Source organism: Acipenser ruthenus, chromosome 8 (assembly GCF_902713425.1).
Source record: "Acipenser ruthenus chromosome 8, fAciRut3.2 maternal haplotype, whole genome shotgun sequence".
Classification (NCBI taxonomy): Eukaryota; Metazoa; Chordata; class Actinopteri; order Acipenseriformes; family Acipenseridae; genus Acipenser; species Acipenser ruthenus.
The window spans coordinates 63,732,304-63,756,915 of NC_081196.1; the positions used below are offsets into that span (position 1 = coordinate 63,732,304).

Genomic DNA, 24,612 nt, shown 5'->3' on the forward strand with positions numbered 1-24,612 from the left:
TACAGACAGTTCACTGGGGAGCAGGGTCAAGGCCTGAGTGACTGGACCAGGGATTACTGCTCAGAGTGAATACCTAACAGGACCAGGGATTACTGCTTTGCTGTCTAGTGGAATTAACCTTGGACAGAAAGGTCATGAACGACCAGGAATTTACAGATTATTACTATTCCTGCTCACTTACCTGTTGAAATTGCCAGAATTGTAAATGATCAGCACCTGTAGAACTCCTCTCAGCACCTGCAGAACTCCTCTGTTTGTATCCTGGGACACTATCACCCTTCATTTAAATGTGCTTTATTTTGCTCTTATCTGCCCCCTATTTTACTGCATTTAATCCTGTACTTCAGAATGCTGTAATCTGCCAAGTGTTTAACCTGTAGTATTTTGTATTTAATCATATCCTGATGTAACTATCACTATTTAATCATATCCTGATGTAACTATCACTATTATCTGCTGTATTATTGAATTGTGGTTTATCACACTTGAACAAAAATTATTGTATTTCTTGCTCTTATTGTATTACTTGTATTGTAACACTTGAAATGTATTTGCTTATGATTGTAAGTCATCCTGGATAAGGGCGTCTGCTAAGAAATAAATAATAATAATAATAATGATCCCTATGTGATCTAAATACTCGGAACACTCCAACTATTAGCTCTGAAATCCAGTATTGTAGCTAATTTAATGTATAGTAACAGGTAAATTTGAAATCCCTAAAGGGATAATTGCAGGTTCAAGGTTTATATATATATATACGATGTCAGCCGTATTCCACAGGTTTATTTTAAAATAGCATTGCAAAACACAACTAGGTAATGCCCTATACATGACAGCTGATTCCAACAGTGCTTTTAATTTATTTTCTCTTTCTCGAGAGCTGTTTACTGGCCGATTGGATTCTGCCCTTATCATTAAGGACAGAGGTGCTTCTGTAATGAAGAAGAGATAAAATACCACAGCAGCAAGGTCAGGTTTTGATAAATCTCATTTAGGGATGACCATCTCAGGTTCAGGTCTATTTGTTTATCTTTCACATCTGTAAAATCAGCTGAGCTGTAATGTAGGGCATACTTCTCATTTGTCCACTAGTACCTGCGAAACATTGCAGAGATTATAATCAGAGTTTGACAGCATTTCATCAAGGTGCTAAATCCTGTGCAGAGGACATATTAACAGCTGTCCATCAATGTGAGGTTAGCCAGCACCCTCTATTTATTTACAGTTTGTTTTAAATCCTCAAATCTCCTTATACTGTTTGCTCAGACCTGTGTATATTAAAGAATGTGTGATTGGTGTGTGAGCTGCAGCACACATAGACTGTGGTAGGTTTTCATGTATGGATTTGTTTCCATGAAAGCTTGTAGCTTTGTGAAAGACCTGCTGGATTCATTTACAAATGTGTATCCACCTTCATAAGAGTGGGGGAAACGAAGCGCACATACCTCCAGACTGTTATAACGAAGCACACAAACTGACCTGCTGGCTACACAGATCTGTTAGCATTATTACCAGCATGCTTTATTAAATGAGTGGCACAGCCAGATCCTCAAGAATGAAAGCTGTGAGTGAAACGTCTGCATAACCAAATGTGGCACTTTATAAACAGAATATAAAGCTTGCGAGGTTTTCAGCAGGAAGTCTATAGTATCGTTAATATAGTTCCTAGTACATCACATTTATTCATTGGTCAATTCATTACCGGCAAGCTCCCATCAACCTATTAGGTATATAAACCTACTTCACAAACGCAGTCCTGTCGTGCTTTGAATGACCACCTCCTCCCCACCTCCCAACCGCCGCCTCACTCCCAGCCTCGCCCGCCACCTCCCAACCGCCACCTCCCAACCGCCACGTCGCTCCCAGCCTCGCCCGCCACCTCCCAACCGCCGCCTCACTCCCAGCCTCGCCCGCCACCTCCCAACCGCCACCTCCCAACCGCCACCTCGCTCCCATCCTCGCCCACCACCTCCCAACCGCCACCTCGCTCCCAGCCTCGCCTGCCACCTCCCAACCGCCACGTCGCTCCCAGCCTCGCCCGCCACCTCCCAACCGCCACCTCGCTCCCAGCCTCGCCCACCACCTCCCAACCGCCACCTCGCTCCCAGCCTCGCCCACCACCTCCCAACCGCCTCCTCGCTCCCAGCCTCGCCCACCACCTCCCAACCGCCACCTCACTCCCAGCCTCGCCCACCACCTCCCAACCGCCGCCTCACTCCCAGCCTCGCCCACCACCTCCCAACTGCCACCTCGCTCCCAGCCTCGCCCACCACCTCCCAACCGCCACCTCACTCCCAGCCTCGCCCGCCACCTCCCAACCGCCACCTCACTCCCAGCCTCGCCCACCACCTCCCAACCGCCGCCTCACTCCCAGCCTCGCCCACCACCTCCCAACTGCCACCTCGCTCCCAGCCTCGCCTGCCACCTCCCAACCGCCACCTCCCAACCGCCACCTCACTCCCAGCCTCGCCCGCCACCTCCCAACCGCCACCTCCCAACCGCCACGTCGCTCCCAGCCTCGCCTGCCACCTCCCAACCGCCACCTCACTCCCAGCCTCGCCCACCACCTCCCAACCGCCACCTCACTCCCAGCCTCGCCCACCACCTCCCAACCGCCACCTCACTCCCAGCCTCGCCCGCCACCTCCCAACCGCCCCCTCACTCCCAGCCTCGCCTGCCACCTCCCAACCGCCACCTCCCAACCGCCACGTCGCTCCCAGCCTCGCCTGCCACCTCCCAACCGCGGCCTCGCTCCCAGCCTCGCCCGCCACCTCCCAACCGCCCCCTCACTCCCAGCCTCGCCCGCCACCTCCCAACCGCCACCTCACTCCCAGCCTCGCCCGCCACCTCCCAACCGCCCCCTCACTCCCAGCCTCGCCCGCCACCTCCCAACCGCCACCTCACTCCCAGCCTCGCCCGCCACCTCCCAACCGCCGCCTCGCTCCCAGCCTCGCCCGCCACCTCCCAACCGCCCCCTCACTCCCAGCCTCGCCCGCCACCTCCCAACCGCCACCTCACTCCCAGCCTCGCCCACCACCTCCCAACCGCCAACTCACTCCCAGCCTCGCCCGCCACCTCCCAACCGCCACCTCACTCCCAGCCTCGCACGCCACCTCCCAACCGCCCCCTCACTCCCAGCCTCGCCCGCCACCTCCCAACCGCCACCTCGCTCCCAGCCTCGCCCACCACCTCCCAACCGCCACCTCGCTCCCAGCCTCGCCCGCCACCTCCCAACCGCCCCCTCGCTCCCAGCCTCGCCCGCCACCTCCCAACCGCCCCCTCACTCCCAGCCTCGCCCGCCACCTCCCAACCGCCACCTCGCTCCCAGCCTCGCCCACCACCTCCCAACCGCCACCTCGCTCCCAGCCTCGCCCGCCACCTCCCAACCGCCCCCTCACTCCCAGCCTCGCCCGCCACCTCCCAACCGCCACCTCGCTCCCAGCCTCGCCCGCCACCTCCCAACCGCCACCTCACTCCCAGCCTCGCCCGCCACCTCCCAACCGCCCCCTCACTCCCAGCCTCGCCCGCCACCTCCCAACCGCCACCTCGCTCCCAGCCTCGCCTGCCACCTCCCAACCGCCACCTCCCAACCGCCACGTCGCTCCCAGCCTCGCCCGCCACCTCCCAACCGCCACCTCCCAACCGCCCCCTCGCTCCCAGCCTCGCCCGCCACCTCCCAACCGCCACCTCACTCCCAGCCTCGCCCGCCACCTCCCAAACACCGCCTCACTCCCAGCCTCGCCCGCCACCTCCCAACCGCCACCTCGCTCCCAGCCTCGCCCGCCACCTCCCAACCACCGCCTCACTCCCAGCCTCGCCTGCCACCTCCCAACCACCGCCTCGCTCCCAGCCTCGCCTGCCACCTCCCAACCGCCACCTCCCAACCGCCACGTCGCTCCCAGCCTCGCCTGCCACCTCCCAACCGCGGCCTCGCTCCCAGCCTCGCCTGCCACCTCCCAACCGCCTCCTCGCTCCCAGCCTCGCCCGCCACCTCCCAACCGCCACCTCGCTCCCAGCCTCGCCTGCCACCTCCCAACCACCACCTCGCTCCCAGCCTCGCCCGCCACCTCCCAACTGCCACCTCGCTCCCAGCCTCGCCTGCCACCTCCCAACCGCCTCCTCGCTCCCAGCCTCGCCCGCCACCTCCCAACCGCCACCTCGCTCCCAGCCTCGCCTGCCACCTCCCAACCACCACCTCGCTCCCAGCCTCGCCCGCCACCTCCCAACCGCCACGTCGCTCCCAGCCTCGCCTGCCACCTCCCAACCGCGGCCTCGCTCCCAGCCTCGCCTGCCACCTCCCAACCGCCTCCTCGCTCCCAGCCTCGCCCGCCACCTCCCAACCGCCACCTCGCTCCCAGCCTCGCCTGCCACCTCCCAACTGCCACCTCGCTCCCAGCCTCGCCCGCCACCTCCCAACCGCCACCTCGCTCCCAGCCTCGCCTGCCACCTCCCAACCGCCACCTCGCTCCCAGCCTCGCCTGCCACCTCCCAACCACCACCTCGCTCCCAGCCTCGCCCGCCACCTCCCAACTGCCACCTCGCTCCCAGCCTCGCCCGCCACCTCCCAACCGCCACCTCGCTCCCAGCCTCGCCTGCCACCTCCCAACCGCCACCTCGCTCCCAGCCTCGTCTGCAGGGGGGAGTATACGATTCTCCTCTGCCTAATATTTTTGGTTCACCGGGTTGAACACGTCACATTGATTTATTCTTTTATTCTTTTTTTTTTAGTAGGCGGCACCGTAATGCTTCTAAGGATGAGGCTGAGCTCCAACTGTTTGTATTCTACTTTTTATTTTTCTTCAGCCGCTGCTTGGGTTCTAATAAAGGTGGTTATTTAACGCAAGTATTGTCCTCACTGAAAATACATCTTTAAAAATGGAAGGAAAGCTCAGCTTTTGCTTGAAGGTAATCTGCCTCCTGCCTGGAGTTTGTAAGTGTTTATCATTCTGAACAATGCAATGTTCAGCCATTGAAAATGTTTTATAGAAGCAAAAGCAACACATGTTGAATGCAATTGAAACAGCAAGGCTCGTAGTTCATAGCCCAGACTCCAGTTCTCAGTCAAATCAAACATTGCTGGATTGAGTTGAAGGTGATTATATTGAGCAGGTGAAATTATCCTGAATGTGCTATGGAAGGTAGTCCAGAAACCAGGATAATCACACAATTCATAGATTTTTTACATATACTTCTTTTTTATTTCTGATTGATGGTCAAAAATATGCATTAAAAGTATTTTAATGCATAAGTATAAGAAAGGTACATCTGATCGAATTGATTGAAATCTCATGGGGTTAATACTTCTGAACACCAGTGTGTTGAAAAATGATTACATTACCATAACCTCTTTAACTTGAATAAGCCTTAGAGCAATGCTGAAAAGGGATTTTCTTTCAAACAACTAAAATTTACCTTACAGGGTTCAGTACATTTCCTGCTCTTGAATTGTGCCTGTTCTAAATGTTAAAGCACTCAGCTGTAAAAACTACTGAGTGGGTATCTTTGACATGTTCTCTGAGCTGTATATTATCCTCGCTGACGCCCCGTGGTCCCACTGCATTAGACACAGTTACAATCCCCATCTGCAAGCAGTGCCATTCTTCTAACTGCGAGAGCTGCGAGCATCATGGGGTTGAGTTGAGCGAACTGGATTGTGTTGACAAATTGTCTAATTTGTGCAGAAAGAATGACTTCGTAAAGCATGCTGGCATTTTGATGGCACTGACATGGCTTCCCACTTTATAGTTGTTAAACAACTGAGAACTGTGATGGAAATTATAGTCTGACAGACACACTCACAATAGCAAAATGCATTTGGATGTGCTTGCTGCTGCTCTTTCTCTTGAGAAGAAAAAGCTCTCCTCCGAAATCCTTCCCAGCCCTTTTCAGATCTGTTCGGTGTGTTTGTCTGCTGCATTCAGTTCCATTACAGCAATGTTCTATATGATGAAGTAAATGTCAGCCCTAAATTACAAGGAAAGGAGCCGAGAGCCTGGAGCCTAGAGTCACTCATGAGTAACAATGCTCATCCATTAACAGGATTGGTGATATTTTAAGGGCATTGTTCTCATTCATCTAGGCATTGTCACGTTTCAGTTGCATATCTTTCTCTGAAAATGTGCCTATGTCTTTGCACTTGTCCCTTGGTGACTGTAAGAGGTATATAAAACTGTAAAACAGCTTAAATCCCACTACCAAGCCTCCATCCTGAGTATAATCTTGTTTTAAATCTCGCAAGCTGAGTCTCCAATAGAAATGTAGGAATGTGCTGTCACTCAGTAGTTGGGGCGGGTTTAAAGTATTCTGAACGAATCAATGATAGATGCAAGCCAGCAGCAGTGAGAAATGTATTTATTATTATTTTTGTAGTAGGTTTTATTTTTTTAATGGGAAAAGGGTAAAGTCAAAGTGAATAGATGAACCATTTCCACAGTTTTTCTGGCGTTTTCCTGGTGTTTATTGGCACTCCACCGGTTTAATTTTTTTTTTGTATCTGAGGTGTTTTATCAGGTTTTATCGGTTAAAACCGAAAATCAGAAGCCATAATTATAGGCCATAACAGACAATTGCTAAACTAATATAAACTAATTACATAGTATACATACTGAAGCATATATTATTAGTAATCAAAAACATTACAATTTTGGAAATTACACTCCCCATGCAGTGTTGCTGATCCGCCATTTCTTATCGATCCCCATTTAGTCGCTGCCTCAGTTGATCAGTGGGATCCCGCTGCCTCGCCGGTGGTTAAAAAATGTAGGGTTGTGGCCCCGGTTCCCTAAACTGAATTGGGTCTTGGACTTCATCTTCAATGTTTTCAGCAGCAGTCGCCATGTGTCTTTACCTTTCGCACGTAACTTCTGGTTTTATTCCGGCCAGCACGATTCTTGAGTGGGTGTGGCCACACGCCACACAAAATCCATTGTATCTTTGTTATTTATTAATATTTTTTAACCTCATAAAAACTATTTTATTTCTATTGATGAAATCTATACAGAAATGTATTGGTATGTTTGACATGCAAGATACACTTTAAGATTCTTATTACTGAAATTAGAATGTATACCAAATAATAAGTGAACTTTAACTGCTGGCTTCACAAACCCAGAGACGCCAATATTTGAGAGTGAACAAAACAGCACCTGCCAAGCAAAATGAGGTAAATGTTTATTGAACTTGAGCTAATCATCCTCTAGTTTGGGCTTATTTGCAATACTCAGTATTTAATATTGTAAATGTTTATTTTAAGCACAAAGTTGACATATAGTGCTAATAAAAACAAACACTAATTGCTGTGTCATGTAAGTTTAATAAAAAAATGTTTAAAATTAAAAAGGGTCTGTGTAAAAAAAAAAAAGATCTTAACATTCTATTAAAAAAAAAGTTTAAAATGACCTTGTGATTTTTTCACACTGTCTTCTATGAGAATTAAATGTCTGGCAACTTCCTGTTTTTTAAAAGATGCTTGTTTAAACATGGGGTGTATTTTACAATTCACTGGATCACCATGTTTGTGTCCCTCAGCATCAGGTCACAAAGAAAATGCAGACGACAGGCTGTAGTTACTGCAACGAGTATTTATTATGTCTACATGTTTTCTGCAGAGAATATGGCTTTCCAACGCCTTGTACCCTGATCCATAATCAGGGGTTCACATAACTGGTACGCAGGTACGCATGCAGACCAATAAATAAATGCGGACTTGGTTATTGTTGTATAAGATGCAAGCGTACCGTCAGTATATGTTTAACAGGAAAGCATCTCTAATAAAGGCAGAGCCGGTGCTCACCATTTGAAGGTGAGCTATACATGCCTAATGGAGGGATTATTCCAGGAGAGTGGGGGTCTACAATGTCCGCAATTACCCCCCCCCCCTCCGTCGCTCACTCGCTGCACAAGTGACAGAAAAGAAATATATATGTATCTTAGTTTTTCACCAACACCTTCCTTTTGTTCCATTATTTTCACCACTCTCTGCAATGTGAACTGTAGAACTGCACCATAACTGTTTACTTCACAGTACTTGTTTGTGGACCAATGAAATAGCAACTTGCCAAGGACAACCTTCTGCAAGCACCAATGGGGTACGTAATGTAAAAACAACCGCCTTAATGAAACTGTGCCTTATTTTTTCAGTTGTTTTTATTTATATAAAAAAATTAAATACGAACCTCACCTACTGTCACAAATGTGTTAATAGCTTAAAAAAAAGAAAAAACTGAAAAAAAACGTTGGGAACATTTAATCCTCCGGGACCTGCATTGATCACATCAATAGCCCCGGGGGACTGAGTAAAAGCAGAAAACCCGCCAATCAGCAGACATTGTTCATCTCTGATACTGATACTATTAAAAAAACTATTTTTTCAAAGACACCACAAACTGCTGCCAAAAAAAAGAAAGAGAAACCAAGTGGAATGAGTTTTTGCATCAGTGTTGTAGTTCATGTGCGCTCATGCAGTACTTACAGCTGGAGAATATTAGTGGGCAAGAGTGTTCATCCATGGGAAAGTTATGCAGCTGCAGCTGGCATTCTGCATTGATGGTAAGCCTTTAAAACAGGAGGAACAAAAGCAGATGTCATTGTGGACTTCAGAGTAAATTAAGACTGCTTTCCAAATGGGGTTATTGGCACAAAGTGAATTACAAAAAAAGAGGAAACATTTCACATGAATGATGACATTTTCACCGCTAAAGCAGGTAAAGATTGTGATGACTAGCAGACAGTAAATCCAATCTGCTCACTTTACAGAATCACATTTCCATCCCTTACATGCTTACTGTCAATTTCTTTGAAAGGTTAAAGGGATCTGGAAAGAACACAATGTGACAGTGTGGTGATGTAAAAAGAGGATTACTGAGCTCAGGCTGAGAGGAAGAAAACATGTTGACATTCTGAATGGGCCATTTACTGTATTGCTTGAAGAAATAACTTGTATTATTCTGAATGCAATTTCACCATTTCAGCTGTGGAGGCAGAAGAGTCCTGTTGTGAACGTTCATTTGTTTAATTTGATGCATTCTAGTTACCCAATGGGTGCAACAACCAAGAAAATCAACAATTGACCTCTACCACTGAGAAGCAGCCGTTACATTGGCTAAAGAACAGCAATGTGCATGCTTGCAGAAAATAACTCATCTAACTATCTGTGGTTGCTGCACCAGGCACATTGGTTTCAATAGTTTACACATATGTTATGCAGCCCATATTCACTACATTTAACAAAGCTTTTTATCTGGTCATATACTTTTATTAGAAGTACTAAATAATATAAGAAAAGAGGGTAACACTTTACATTAAGTATCTCTAATTACTGCGCATTTACATAGTAAATACATGTGCACTTACACATAATTACAATATGGTTATTAATTACAATAGTTATTATGCATAGTTACAATGCACTTAACGTGTAAATCTTTTTGCATAATATATGTACGTAAACAAGGGTGAGGGTTATGGTTAGGTTTAGAGTTAGGATGAGGGGTTATATCATGCAAATAAAATACACATTAAGTATCTATGTATAATAACTTTGTAATTATGTGTAAGTACACATGTATTTACTATGCAACTACTATGTACATACACCGTAGTTAGAGACATAATGTAAAGTGTTACTTACACAGTGAACCCTGTTCTAATTTCAGTGGTACAAAGTATGTTAGAATTGTAGCAGGATAGATACATATAGTAAACTAGTTTCAAAATGGATGCAAAACATAACTGCAAGTAAGAGATGGATTTACCTCAATGTATATAAAATTTTTCCATCGTTCCATATTCTGAGGAGCTGATTGGGTGTTGTAATCCAATGGGCCTCTGCTGTTTTTGAATTTCTGAAGATGGTGTCTGGTATCCAAATGAGCCCGACCATATTGCTGTTCAGTGTCAGTATTTTCATTGTGCTGTTGAATCTAAGGCGGCTATCAGTCCACGTCTGTGCAAAAAAGATGTCTATTTGGTATTCCTGTAACAATACAAAAATAAAAAAGACATTTGTAGCATATCTCTGACTTTCAATAAGCTTTGAAGTTACGTAATTGAAATGTGAAATGAAATGCACTTTGCTGAAAAAAAGAATTCATGACTATGACTAAATATACAGACATGGAGGGTTGCTTGATGTGCCAAGAAACCCCATGAGCAAAGGGACCGTATTTGTGGCCCTTAAGTAAGGATATTATTTTGTTGCCTTTTTTGTATTGTGGAAAACTTATAGTGAAAGCGTATTTCCTTATTTGGTTTCACATAGGGCTCTTATCGTGGAAGTTTTCTGTGTCACAGTTGGCTGTGTATAACCCTTGTTTCATGTACATGGTGTTTATGACACTGCTACAGTTCAGAAGCTGCTTACAAGGTAGTCATGTCAGCTCAGAGTTTGTTGAGTCAACCTTGAGTTTGTTTTGGTCCCGTTCCCTCAGATAAGGGGCGGCATGAAGGCCTTGGAGAGCTGTGTAGCCTGAACTGGTTTGATCTGTAAATAGTAACTCAGGGTGAAAAATCAGCTGAGTCACTGTAATTACTAAAAAAGAGTGCACAATAAAACTTTAACAAACCCCCTATAGATAAAGAGGAGTGCACATATCATACCACAGCATGGCAAGCTTTGAAAATTTGCTGAAAGAGCTTGTATTTCTCCAGATCACTTCATTTAACTCTGTTCTAAAATAGTCCGGAATAATCCAGAAGGCCAGAGAAAGAGAAGTTGTAGGTAGGAGATGTGCACTTAAAGCAATACTGCTCAGGTCTGTAACTGCTTGTCTGAGCAAGAGGCTATTGGTTTATGATCTGGGCTGGTAAGTCCAAGGTACCGAGTTCATGCCTCTCCCTGACATTCCTCAGTGTCGGCATCAGATACTGCACTGAAACTGGGACAATCTCTCAAAGAGTTTGAACTCAAAGTAGACGAGTATATTTACACAGAATAAGTGTTGCCCTGTTGAACACTTCTCTTTACCACGTCCCTCCATTAATGAAACACAGTGTGCTTTCCCCTTTCTTCATGTCTGAAATGAGCTAGTCTCATCTCACACATTGCCATCTACAAACTGTGCAGTATAACACTCTCTTTATTCTTCTGTCAATCAATCCCTACACAGATTTTGGCCCAGACTTGTTTTCATTAGAACCCTGGTCCTATTTCTCAGTTGTCATCATGCACTTTTATTATGAACAGCAGTGTGTAGTCATGAGGGGTACAGCAGAGGCAAAGGCTGGATGGCTGATATTACAGTGTGGGTTTCCATGCACTGTTAAGGGACTGTGAAGATACTATTTTCACTCAGGTTTTAGACCATTCCACTCTTGCAGATGTCTAATTCACTGTTCAGATGTTTACAGTATAAGCAAAATGGTTGCGGGTTGCATTAGATCAAATTGTTCTCTACTAGAAACCATTACACAATGCTTCTAGTGAGGATAACACTTTACATTGTTGTATTTGCATAGAAGTTACACATCATTACAATGTTATTATGCATAGTTACAGTGTACAACATATGCAACAAGTCTGTTATATGTCGACTACATGACAATATTAGAGGTTCTGATGATAGCTGGAGCACAGTGGAAGGATCTTCTTTTCCCTCCCTGACGTTTATAATTCTGCTTGCTGTTATCAAATAAAGATACATGATCACCCTCTACTTCCCCTGAAAGCATCTTCCAATTGAGATTGTTTCATGCTTTTCTCAAACAGCATGGAATATCATTTACTTGTGAATGAAGGACTCGATTATCAAAAGTACCTGATTATGCATATTTGAAGTCCCACCTGTGCGTTTGATTGTATTATTATTATTATTATTATTATTATTATTATTATTATTATTATTATTATTATTATTATTATTTATTTCTTTCTTAGCAGACGCCCTTATCCAGGGCAACTTACAGTCAATTAGGAATAGATTAGGAATAGCAGAGGACCTAATACTGATCCCTGTGGTACACCACTGGTTACCTCGCTCCATTTTGAGGTTTCTCCTCTAATCAGTACTTTCTGATTTCTACATGTTAACCACTCCCTAATCCATGTGCATGTATTTCCTTGAATCCCTACTGTATTCAGTTTGAGAATTAATCTTTTATGCGGGACTTTGTCAAAAGCTTTCTGGAAATCTAAATAAACCATGTTGTATGCTTTGCAATTATCCATTTTCAATGTTGCATCCTCAAAAAAGTCAAGTAGGTTAGTTAGACATGATCTCCCTTTCCTAAAACCATGCTGACTGTCTCCCAGGATATTGTTACCATATTGGTAATTTTCCATTTTGTATCTTATTGTAGTTTCCATAAGTTTACATATAATAGAAGTCAGGCTTATTGGTCTGTAGTTACCTGGTTCGGTTTTGTCTCCCTTTTTGTGGATCGGTATTACGTTTGCAATTTTCCAGCCTGTCGGTACAACCCCTGTGTCAAGAGACTGTTGCATGATCTTGGTTAGTGGTTTGTAAATTGCTTCTTTCATTTCTTTGAGTACTATTGGGAGGATCTCATCCGGCTCAGGGGATTTGTTTATTTTAAGAGCTCCTAGTCCCTTTAACACTTCTGCCTCTGTTATGCTAAAGTTATTTAAAATTGGATAGGAACAGGTCGACATGTGGGGCATGTTGTCCGTGTCCTCCTTTGTAAAAACCTGTGAAAGTAATAATTTAATATATTTGCTATTTTCTTTTCTTCATCTATGATTTTGCCATTTGTGTCTCTTAGACATTTAACATCCTCTTTGAATGTTCTCTTGCTGTTATAATATTGGAAAAACATTTTGGAATTGGTTTTAGCCCCCTTAGAAATATTGATTTCTATCTCTCTTTTGGCCTTTCTAACTTCCTTTTTGACTTGTGTTTGCAGTTCCAAGTACTCTTTCTGTGTACTTTGTTTTTGGTCCCTTTTAAATGCTCTGTAAAGTGCCTTTTTTCGCTGAATATTTTTTTTAATTGATCTATTGAACCATTTTGGCCATTTTGTTTTAGATTTAGGTTTGTCTACTTTTGGGATGTAATTGTTTAGTACCACATTTTTTAAAAAACAGCCATCCTTTTTCTGTGGATGTTTTCTCTATTTTACTCCAATCTACTTCTATTAGTCTCTGTTTCATACCTTCATAGTTTGCTTTTCTAAAATTGTAAACCTTAGCTTTAGTCATTACTTTTGGGGTTTTAAAAAATACTTCAAATGAGACCATGTTGTGGTCTGAGTTTGCCAATGGCTCTCTGACCTCTGTTTTAGTTATTCTGTCTTCATTATTTGATGCCTTGACAAATTGCGTTAGGACGCAGTCATTTGTCATTTCCACCATTTCAATTTCGTCCGTCGTGCTCCCCACCAGGTTCTCCCATTTCATAATATCTTCTTACTCCACATCTCCCCTCATAATCAAAAGTGTTTACTCTTATAAAGATTCGAGAGCACCAGCTTCTTTTTTTTATTTCCCAAACAAACCCTGGCTCAAAATTACATTTTTTTTTCTGTCTGGAGAGCATTGAAGCCATTTTTACCCCCCCCCCATCAGTAAAGTTATGAAAGAGGAAAATTGGAATTTGTCAGGGACGTTAGGGCCTGTCTCAAAGAGCAGCTGAACTGCAGAATATTGCCTCCGCAATCGGACTTTGCCTGGGACTCTTTTCCTCTTGGTAGTGATGCTATGTGTAATTGGACTATTATCACAGCAAGAGATGGTATTGGAATTCGCACACTGCTCTGTGCTCAACACATTTGGTAATACTCTGGAGATTAGCTGAAGAGCAATGTGCTGAAGAGAAAAAAAATAACATCTATTTATCAATACACACCAATCACCAATGCAAGGCAGGCTGGAGCTATTTAAAGCAATCTCCGTTACCCATCCTTATCTACTATGAAGACTATAGCAAGAGCAAGCAATGTGTCAAGATGTTAAAGGAGGCTGTGACAAACTAATTGCATTTACTGCACCAGGACCGATTCATTGCTGTGATCTAATCATAACATGCTGCCTAACGAAAGAAAATACTGTAACCCCCAACATTGCAGCTTATCATGTCTGATAACACTTTACATTGAGTGTCTCTAATTACTGTGTATTTACATAGTAGTTATTTAGTAAATGCATGTGTACTTACACATAATTACAATGTGATTATGCATAGTTACAATGTACCTAATGTGTAACTCTTTTTACAAGTGAAACATTTCGATCAGAAAACTGCAAAGCTGCTGAAGCTCAGATTGGATTCAGTGCTGCCCCGAGTGACACACGCAAGAGAAAACATGTGTTACTTTCATTTTAAATTAAAAAATAATTTCATTATTACAGTTTTGTATGTACATTTAATGCTTACACACTAGTTTCTTTTGAAATGTTTATTTTATTATAGTTTTTCATTTTTTGAAGTAGTGCTTTATATCTGGTATGTTTAGAAAATAAACCTTTTTATGTTTAATTGTTCATTTAAATACGGCATTTCGGCTATGCAGATGTTTGATATGATGTGCTTGAAGACAGCAGGTCCTGTAATTCAGGGTGGAAGCATTACTTTTGAGTCACAGCTGTATCTCACATTGGATGACACTGTGTTTGTTGAGATATGTTCATTGAATTCTCACATAACCCAAACAGGCAACGCACTTTTGATTATGAGGGGAGATGCGAAGTAAGAAGATATTAAACCTGCCGTTTGCAAAGAAGAACAACCAGAATTATCCTGGGTTTGAAAGGCATGTCGTATGCAGACAGGCTAAAAGAATTGAATCTGTTCAGTCTTGAACAAAGATGATTACGCGGTAATCTGATTCAAGCATTCAAAATTCTAAAAGGTATTGACAATGTCGACCCAGGGGACTTTTTCGACCTGAAAAAAGAAACAAGGACCAGGGCTCACAAACGGAGATTAGATAAAGGGGCATTCAAAACAGAAAATAGGTGGCACTTTTTTTACACAGAGAATTGTGAGGGTCTGCAACCAACTCCCCAGTAATGTTGTTGAAGCTGACACCTTGGGATCCTTCAAGAAGCTGCTTGATGAGATTCTGGGATCAATAAGCTACTAACAACCAAACGAGCAAGATGGGCTGAATGGTCTCCTCTCGTTTGTAAACTTTCTTATGTTCTTCTTATGTTCTTAAGCCTGTATAATGAACAAACTACTGTTAACACATGTCTCTTCTTTCTTTGAAATGTATTTGCTTACTATTGTAAGTCGCCCTGGATAAGGGCGTCTGCTAAGAAATAAATAATAATAATAGTAATGTTCTTATGTTCTTATGTTCTAAGCATTGACTGATGTGGTGCCATGTTGGAGCCTCACATATATATTACTAGCACATCATTTTTTAAGTTGCTTTTTAAGTTTTCTCAATGCATATATTATATTACTCTGTATAACATTTTCTTAATGCATATATTATATTACTCTGCATAAGGCTACTAACAACCAAATGAGCAAGATGGGCTGAATGGCCTCCTCTCGTTTGTAAAATTTCTCATGTTCTTATATATACAGGCCCATGCAGGTAACAGGCGGTCAGGCAACTTACATTAATATATTTAGCATAAGTTATTAAGAATATCAGATCCTGCATTTACTTTATGCCAAACTTATCTGGACAATCGCTTTTCCAATTGTCATGAAACTTGGCACTAATGGTATTTAGAAAGGTACCTGCCTTTCTTGTGTCCCAAACTGACTTTTGCAAATTCCATTTCATAGCAGTCCGAATATTCAAGAGAGCTTGAACCAAGTGATCCTGTTCTACTGGCTTCCAGTGAAAAAGCACTGCTTAACACACTTGAAATCCTTTTCTTAGCTAGTATTATCTTTATTAAAATGATGATTATTGACCTCTATAAAAAGGTTGTGAGAGAGAGAGAGAGAGAGAGAGAGAGAGAGAGAGAGAGAGAGATTGTATTTGCAATGCTACTCAGATCCCTGTGCTTTATTTGCAATATAGTAATCCACTGCTGTAACAGGCAAGCTGCTGTGCTGTCTAATGTGGAATCCTGCAGCAATACTTCAGTCTCTATACAGTGTTACAGATTGGAAAGCCCACCTTTTTCCTCTCTAAAGTCCTTTTTCCCACAGGGGAGATTCAAGGAAGTTTTTTTTTCCCCCAAGAAATCTCATCTCATCTATCAGCTTCATTTTAAAGTCCTTGTGTCCCTACTCAGTGGCGCCCACTTGAGGATACGCAGCACCAATCTGCAGCCCCGTCATGTTTCACATTTAAACACAGCCAGTTAGCTCTGCTCAGACAGACCACTGTATGCCTACAATCCCCCTTGAATTGTGTTGGGATTCTTTTCTGTGTTTAAAATAATTCAGGATGTATAAATATATCAGATACAAACAGATGAACTGCTGCATCCTGGTACCTTTGCTGTTGGGCAAATGGACTGTTTGCAGCTTGTAAGAATGAGATTGAAGTGCAGCACATGAAGTGATAAGAGGTACCAAGACGCTTCAACAGCGTTCTCTCTGTGCGTGTTCGAAATCAAAGCAAAATATCTTAACGTGACAATTTCGAAATTTAACATGAAATATTATACTACTATTATGGCTTTCGGTAGACTTTAGCGATATCATTTTGTAGTTTCTTTAATTACATGATGTTAAATAACATATCTAAATTATGTTCATATAGTTTTTTTTTTTTTTTTTTTTTTTTTTTGTAATTGAGATCTCAATCCTAAAATGTAAGGTGATGCAAAACTTTTGGCCATAGCTGTACTGTAGTAATAATCTTGCAAGTTCTTATAAGAGTTGAGAAAGTAATCCTCCAACTGTTGATAACCTTTTCGATGTTATGACCTGCTGTATCCCAGATGCAATTAGTTGTCTTTGTGGAAAGTGTGTCAGAAATGTGTAGTGCTCTCTGTGGCAGTCTGTGCTTCTGCCCCTTCCTAGAACATTCCTGTACCTCTGACTGAAGTCCCTTCTGCTCTGATTCCTGTATCTGCTTACCCAGCCTCCTATGACTCACCCCCGACAATGATTCCATTATTCCTGCTCGTTAAGCTGATTTCTGCAGGAGGCATACACAATACTTGCTGTACCCTTTTTCCAGAGAGGTTGGTTAGTCAGTTTGATGTGCTCAGTGTGTTGTTGACATTTAAGATTCCGTCTTGACCTTAAGAAGGGTTCATTTTCATTAATTTACTTTCAAACTATTGGCTTCTTTCAAGGACTGTGTTTGGTTCTGTGATCTGTAGCACTGTGTTTGGTTCTGTGATCTGTAGCACTGTGTTTGGTTCTGTGATCTGTAGCACTGTGTTTGGTTCTGTGATCTGTAGGACTGTGTTTGGTTCTGTGATCTGTAGGACTGTGTTTGGTTCTGTGATCTGTAGCACTGTGTTTGGTTCTGTGATCTGTAGCACTGTGTTTGGTTCTGTGATCTGTAGCACTGTGTTTGGTTCTGTGATCTGTAGCACTGTGTTTGGTTCTGTGATCTGTAGCACTGTGTTTGGTTCTGTGATCTGTAGCACTGTGTTTGGTTCTGTGATCTGTAGCACTGTGTTTGGTTCTGTGATCTGTAGCACTGTGTTTGGTTCTGTGATCTGTAGGACTGTGTTTGGTTCTGTAATCTGTAGCACTGTGTTTGGTTCTGTGATCTGTAGCACTGTGTTTGGTTCGGTGATCTGTAGCACTGTGTTTGGTTCTGTGATCTGTAGGACTGTGTTTGGTTCTGTAATCTGTAGCACTGTGTTTGGTTCTGTGATCTGTAGCACTGTGTTTGGTTCTGTGATCTGTAGCACTGTGTTTGGTTCTGTGATCTGTAGCACTGTGTTTGGTTCTGTGATCTGTAGGACTGTGTTTGGTTCTGTGATCTCCTGGCCCATTCTGCTGCAGGGAGAGTGTTTTCCCTTATACAAGTTTCCCATGCTATTTTTGCAGGTTAATTGTACAGTTTTCCCAGGCTTTCCACATGTTTATACTATGAATGTACCATATTTAACCATGGTTTGTGTAGTAGACGTCTTCGTGTACGAAACGTTATGTATTTTTTATTCAGGATATTAAAGGACCACCAGACACAAACTGAAGTCTTGCAGCTTTATTCTGAGAGAATTGAGAGAAATAAAATAAATAAAATAAAAATAAAGCCCGCTGCACAGTAAGTACTCTCCACTCTGCATTCGCTCTCAGCAGGAAGCCATATTGAGAGAGGCAGAAAAACAATCTCACTCCCAATACACCACCCACTATCCTTCCCAGAATGCAATTTGTATACAACTTTATTGATCTAATGAACAAAAACAAAGTTCAGTGCATTAAATAAACAGTACTTTGGCGTTACAGTGAGATTTATTAATATATAAACATTATATCTTCTCCACTACATTTGCATGATTTTTAATATGCTTTACCATACAGTACCTCTCTGTGCTTTGGTTATGCTTTACCATGCTTTATCACACTTGGCAAGGCTTTACTGCAGGAGACTTTTACAAGGGTTTAAGTGCCTTTAACCCAGGACTCCTCAACCCCAGCATGCACCAGTCATGCTCATTAGGTTGCATTGCATGCATTTGAACCAAGAACAAGCCAATCTCTTGAGATGCAAAACTGTGGTCACAGGTGAGAAGAGACGTTTGTTTCTAAAATGCTTAAACAATTAAACAATGCTGCAAAGAATTTGAGCATGAAGGGATGTATGCAGCTGACGGTGACAAAATAATGATGTGCAGATTTTGCAACTACCAGCTGGAATGGGAGTGGAAAGATACTGTCGTTAAGCATTGTCGCTCAGTTGGTCACATTGAAAAGAAAAGTCAAGCAGCCGCTGGTACAAGCAAAAGAACCATTCAAGCTACAATCACGAAACACTCCAGGTGCCAGAACGCCAGCTTATCCAATACTGTGACATCTTATCTCATGCAATCATGAAACACTGCAATGAACCAGAACACCAGCTTATCCAATACTGTGACATCTTTTCTCATTCAATCATGAAACACTGCAACGAACCAGAACACCAGCTTATCCAATACTATGACATCTTATCTCATGCAATCATGAAACACTGCAACGAACCAGAACACCAGCTTATCCAGTACTGTGACATCTTATCTCATGCAATCATGAAACACTGCAATGAACCAGAACACCAGCTTATCCAATACTGTGATTTCTAATCTCATGCAATCATGAAACACTGCAACGAACCAGAACACCAGCTTATCCAATACTGTGATTTCTTATCTCATGCAATCATGAAACACTGCAATGAACCAGAACACCAGCTTATCCAATACTGTGACATCTTATCTCATGCAATCATGAAACACTGCAATGAACCAGAACACCAGCTTATCCAATACTGTGACATCTTATCTCATGCAATCATGAAACACTGCAATGAACCAGAACACCAGCTTATCCAATACTGTGACATCTTATCTCATGCAATCATGAAACACTGCAACGAATCAGAACACCAGCTTATCCAGTACTGTGACATCTTATCTCATGCAATCATGAAACACTGCAATGAACCAGAACACCAGCTTATCCAGTACTGTGACATCTTATCTCATGCAATCATGAAACACTGCAACGAACCAGAACACCAGCTTATCCAATACTGTGACATCTTATCTCATGCAATCATGAAACACTGCAATGAACCAGAACACCAGCTTATCCAGTACTGTGATTTCTTATCTCATGCAATTATGAAACACTGCAATGAACCAGCATGGGCAGTGTTTACTGTAAATAGGCAGTTAATAAAAAATACTACGGGACTTCACGTACGTTACTGTTACTGTTGCTAATTAGAAATTATGGTAACTAAATTATTTTTCTGTGCCAGGTCTGTTTATAACAAAATAATAATAATAAAAAAAACAGATAATGTTTCTATTTATATACATCTATTTCAGTTAAATTTATATTGGATAAAACTAAATAAAACTACATTTTGAAAAATAAAACCAACAATGATAAAAAATAAAGGCACAGTGTTAGAGTTATGATTAGGGTTATATCATGCAGTAAAATGTACACATTAAGCACATTGTAACTGTGCATAATAACATTGTAATTGTGTGTACGCGCACATGTATTTACTAAGTAACTACACAGTAATTCAAGACACTTCATGTAACATGTTACCCAGTCATGAGCACTTATATTCCTGTTAGAATGTGTGCAAAACCACACAGGCCCGATAACAGCTTGCATTGCCAGCTGTATACACGGCAATGCTCCTGTGACGACATCACGCAACCAGATAGCACGGGGCAACCTACTGAATAAACTTACAATAATGTCATTAATGCCAGCCTGATTTCATTGAACGTAGTGTTTTCATGATTAATAATAATAATAATAATAATAATAATAATAATAATAATAATAATAATAATAATAATAATAATAATACAAAACAAACAATAAACAGTCAAAAAAATACATTCAAAACAGGTCGAATAAAAATAAAAAACAATAATTACAAAAACATTAAAAGTTTTAAGAATAAGTCCACAGGATCACTGTAAAAATGCTGCCGAGAACAAATGTGTCTTAAGAGTGGATTTAAAATTCAACACTGATGTGGAGTCTCGCACATGGCAGGGCAGAGAGCTCCAGAGAGAAGGGGCAGCACAGCTAAAACTACGACCACCAAGAGGAACACATCTTGAATCTAAAGTCCAGAGTTTGATGATCTGAGCTATCTTCCAGGGATGTAAGGGCTGAGGTCCATAATGTAACTAGGACTCTGACCATGCAAAGCCTTGTATGTCAGCAACAGAATCTTGAAGGCAACACGAGAATGAACAGGAAGCCAATGCAGTGCCTGTCAAGACCCTTGCCGTTGCATTTCGCACCATCTGAAAACGATTCAGAGACCGAGTAGGAAGACCAGCAAAAAGAGCATTGCAGTAATCCAATGGAGAGGTTACAAAGGCATGCACAAGGATCTCTGCATCCCTGGGAGACAGAAAACGATAAACTGGAAATATTCTTTAGGTGATAAAACACTGTCTTAACCACAGTAGAAATATGCTTTGTAAATGACAGCCTAGGGTCTAGCTGGACACCTAAACTGCGGACAACCGAAGAGGCGTAAACAATGAAAACACCAAGGGCAATAAAACCTAGAAAAGAATAGAGCTGAGTTTAGATCCCATTACCAACAGCTCAGGTTTACCTGCATTTAATTTCAGAACATTATTAAACATCCCAGCTTGAACATCTGCCAAACAAGCAGATAAAACTGCTTCAGTACTGGGATTCATTTTTAAATAAATCTGAGTGAACCCTGCAGAACTCCATGAACAAGGCAAGCATTAGAGGAATTACAGCCAGTGTAAGACACATATTGATGTCGGTCCAATAAATATGAGCGGAATATGAGCCCCCCCCCCTCACATTTACCAGATTTTCAAGACGCTTCAGGATAATGTGATGGTTGATGGTGTCAAACGCAGCAGTAAGGTCTAAAATAACAAGTACTGGCAGAGCACCCTCGACAGCATTAAGAAGGAGGTCGTTAACAATCCTAACCATCGTAGTTTCAGGACTGTCTGACATTCTAAACCCAGATTGAAATTTTTCCATTATATTCTTTTGTGAGAGATGAGAGAGCAACTGGTCAGCAACAGCTTACTCAAGTAGCTTAGCCTGAAAAGAGAGATTAGTTATAGGACAAAAGTTTCTAACCAGCAAAGCTTTTTTTAGAGTTGGTTTAACAATGGCTTGTTTTCGTGCAATACGGACATACGGCCACTAGTAAGAGCGGGTTACTCGTCCTTCCCAGAATCCTACTGTGAAACGACGCTGCAGTGCGGTCCAGAGCTCACCTCTCAACATGTCCATCAATACCATGAATCAGGATCGACCCCCAGCTCCCTGCTCACTGCCACGAGAATCCTACTGTGAAATGATGCTGCAGTGCGGTCCAGAGCTCACCTCTCAACATGTCCATCAATACCACGAATCAGGATCGACCCCCAGCTCCCTGCTCACTGCCACGAGAATCCTACTGTGAAACGACGCTGCAGTGCGGTCCAGAGCTCACCTCTCAACATGTCCACAGTACAATCAATACCACGAATCAGGATCGACCCCCAGCTCCCTGCTCACTGCCATGAGAATCCTACTGTGAAACGACGCTGCAGTGCGGTCCAGAGCTCACCTCTCAACATGTCCACAGTACAATCAATACCACGAATCAGGATCGACCCCCAGCTCCCTGCTCACTGCCACGAGAATCCTACTGTGAAACGACGCTGCAGTGCGGTCCAGAGCTCACCTCTCAACATGTCCATCAATACCATGAATCAGGATCGACCCCCAGCTCCCTGCTCACTGCCACGAGAATCCTACTGTGAAACGACGCTGCAGTGCGGTCCAGAGCTCACCTCTCAACATGTCCATCAATACCATGAATCAGGATCGACCCCCAGCTCCCTGCTCACTGCCACGAGAATCCTACTGTGAAACGACGCTGCAGTGCGGTCCAGAGCTCACCTCTCAACATGTCCACAGTACAATCAATACCACGAATCAGGATCGACCCCCAGCTCCCTGCTCACTGCCACGAGAATCCTACTGTGAAACGACGCTGCAGTGCGGTCCAGAGCTCACCTCTCAACATGTCCACAGTACAATCAATACCACGAATCAGGATCGACCCCCAGCTCCCTGCTCACTGCCACGAGAATCCTACTGTGAAACGACGCTGCAGTGCGGTCCAGAGCTCACCTCTCAACATGTCCACAGTACAATCAATACCACGAATCAGGATCGACCCCCAGCTCCCTGCTCACTGCCACGAGAATCCTACTGTGAAACGACGCTGCAGTGCGGTCCAGAGCTCACCTCTCAACATGTCCATCAATACCATGAATCAGGATCGACCCCCAGCTCCCTGCTCACTGCCACGAGAATCCTACTGTGAAACGACGCTGCAGTGCGGTCCAGAGCTCACCTCTCAACATGTCCACAGTACAATCAATACCACGAATCAGGATCGACCCCCAGCTCCCTGCTCACTGCCACGAGAATCCTACTGTGAAACGACGCTGCAGTGCGGTCCAGAGCTCACCTCTCAACATGTCCATCAATACCATGAATCAGGATCGACCCCCAGCTCCCTGCTCACTGCCACGAGAATCCTACTGTGAAACGACGCTGCAGTGCGGTCCAGAGCTCACCTCTCAACATGTCCACAGTACAATCAATACCACGAATCAGGATCGACCCCCAGCTCCCTGCTCACTGCCACGAGAATCCTACTGTGAAACGACGCTGCAGTGCGGTCCAGAGCTCACCTCTCAACATGTCCATCAATACCATGAATCAGGATCGACCCCCAGCTCCCTGCTCACTGCCACGAGAATCCTACTGTGAAACGACGCTGCAGTGCGGTCCAGAGCTCACCTCTCAACATGTCCACAGTACAATCAATACCACGAATCAGGATCGACCCCCAGCTCCCTGCTCACTGCCACGAGAATCCTACTGTGAAACGACGCTGCAGTGCGGTCCAGAGCTCACCTCTCAACATGTCCATCAATACCACGAATCAGGATCGACCCCCAGCTCCCTGCTCACTGCCACGAGAATCCTACTGTGAAACGACGCTGCAGTGCGGTCCAGAGCTCACCTCTCAACATGTCCACAGTACAATCAATACCATGAATCAGGATCGACCCCCAGCTCCCTGCTCACTGCCACGAGAATCCTACTGTGAAACGACGCTGCAGTGCGGTCCAGAGCTCACCTCTCAACATGTCCACAGTACAATCAATACCACGAATCAGGATCGACCCCCAGCTCCCTGCTCACTGCCATGAGAATCCTACTGTGAAACAACGCTGCAGTGCGGTCCAGAGCTCACCTCGCAATATCGGGATTGACCACCGGCACAATATCATTTTACTGTATATTGCTGTTCCCTTTTCCCACTGTGGGCTCCTACATACAGCATCTGCTTGGGCATCTGCCTGCTGCCTAATATGATCACTGACATCTTAGCATTGGTTTAGAACAAAAAACATCATGTTGAATAACGTAAAACAGCTAAAATGACAACAAGTGTGCTTATAATAACTTCACACTGTACTCAGGAAACCTTTGTAGTCATGGTTTCATGGGTCAGAGTGGGCAGCTATGTGAGACAGTGGCACTGTTTATAGCTAGGAACAGCCAGCTGTAAAAGACATGGGAGCTTACCCTTATATCTCTATCCCAACTAAACACACCCTGCCATGCAGTCCTGTGTCTCTGCTGTGTCTCTGTGTGTCTCTGTGTGTGTCTGTGTCTCTGTGTCTATGTGTCTCTGTGTGTGTCTGTGTCTCTGTGTCTCTGTGTGTCTGTCTCTCTCTCTCTCTCTCTCTCTCTCTCTCTTTCTCTCTCTCTCTCTCACTGTTAATTGTAACACATTGTGATGAATCATGTTGAGATGTGTATTAATACATCAGCACTTGGGATGTACTCCTGAATAAATGAGGAATACAGTACTGTACATTATAAGACTCAGAGCAGCATTCACAATTCAGTTCAAAAAGATGTTTCTATCATGCTGCATACAATATCATACAGTGATTGTGGATCGGGTTTTATTTGGATTTCATAACACATACTCAATGATGAATTAAAATAAAAATAAATTATT

The 24,612-nt window shown here is 43.6% G+C and overlaps 1 protein-coding gene across 2 annotated transcripts in view; it reads right to left on the minus strand.

Annotated features, from left to right (window-relative positions):
• Window positions 1–24,612, minus strand: part of LOC117407361 (gamma-aminobutyric acid receptor subunit gamma-3-like) — a 161,790-nt gene that overhangs the window by 37,113 nt on the left and 100,065 nt on the right. For both annotated transcript variants that reach the window (XM_059029474.1, XM_059029473.1), the window contains exons 4-5: window positions 9,756–9,976; window positions 8,474–8,556 (exon numbers count right to left, since the gene is read on the minus strand). In XM_059029474.1, the coding sequence (XP_058885457.1) occupies window positions 8,474–8,556; window positions 9,756–9,976 (304 nt within the window). The remainder of the gene's footprint in view (window positions 1–8,473; window positions 8,557–9,755; window positions 9,977–24,612) is intronic.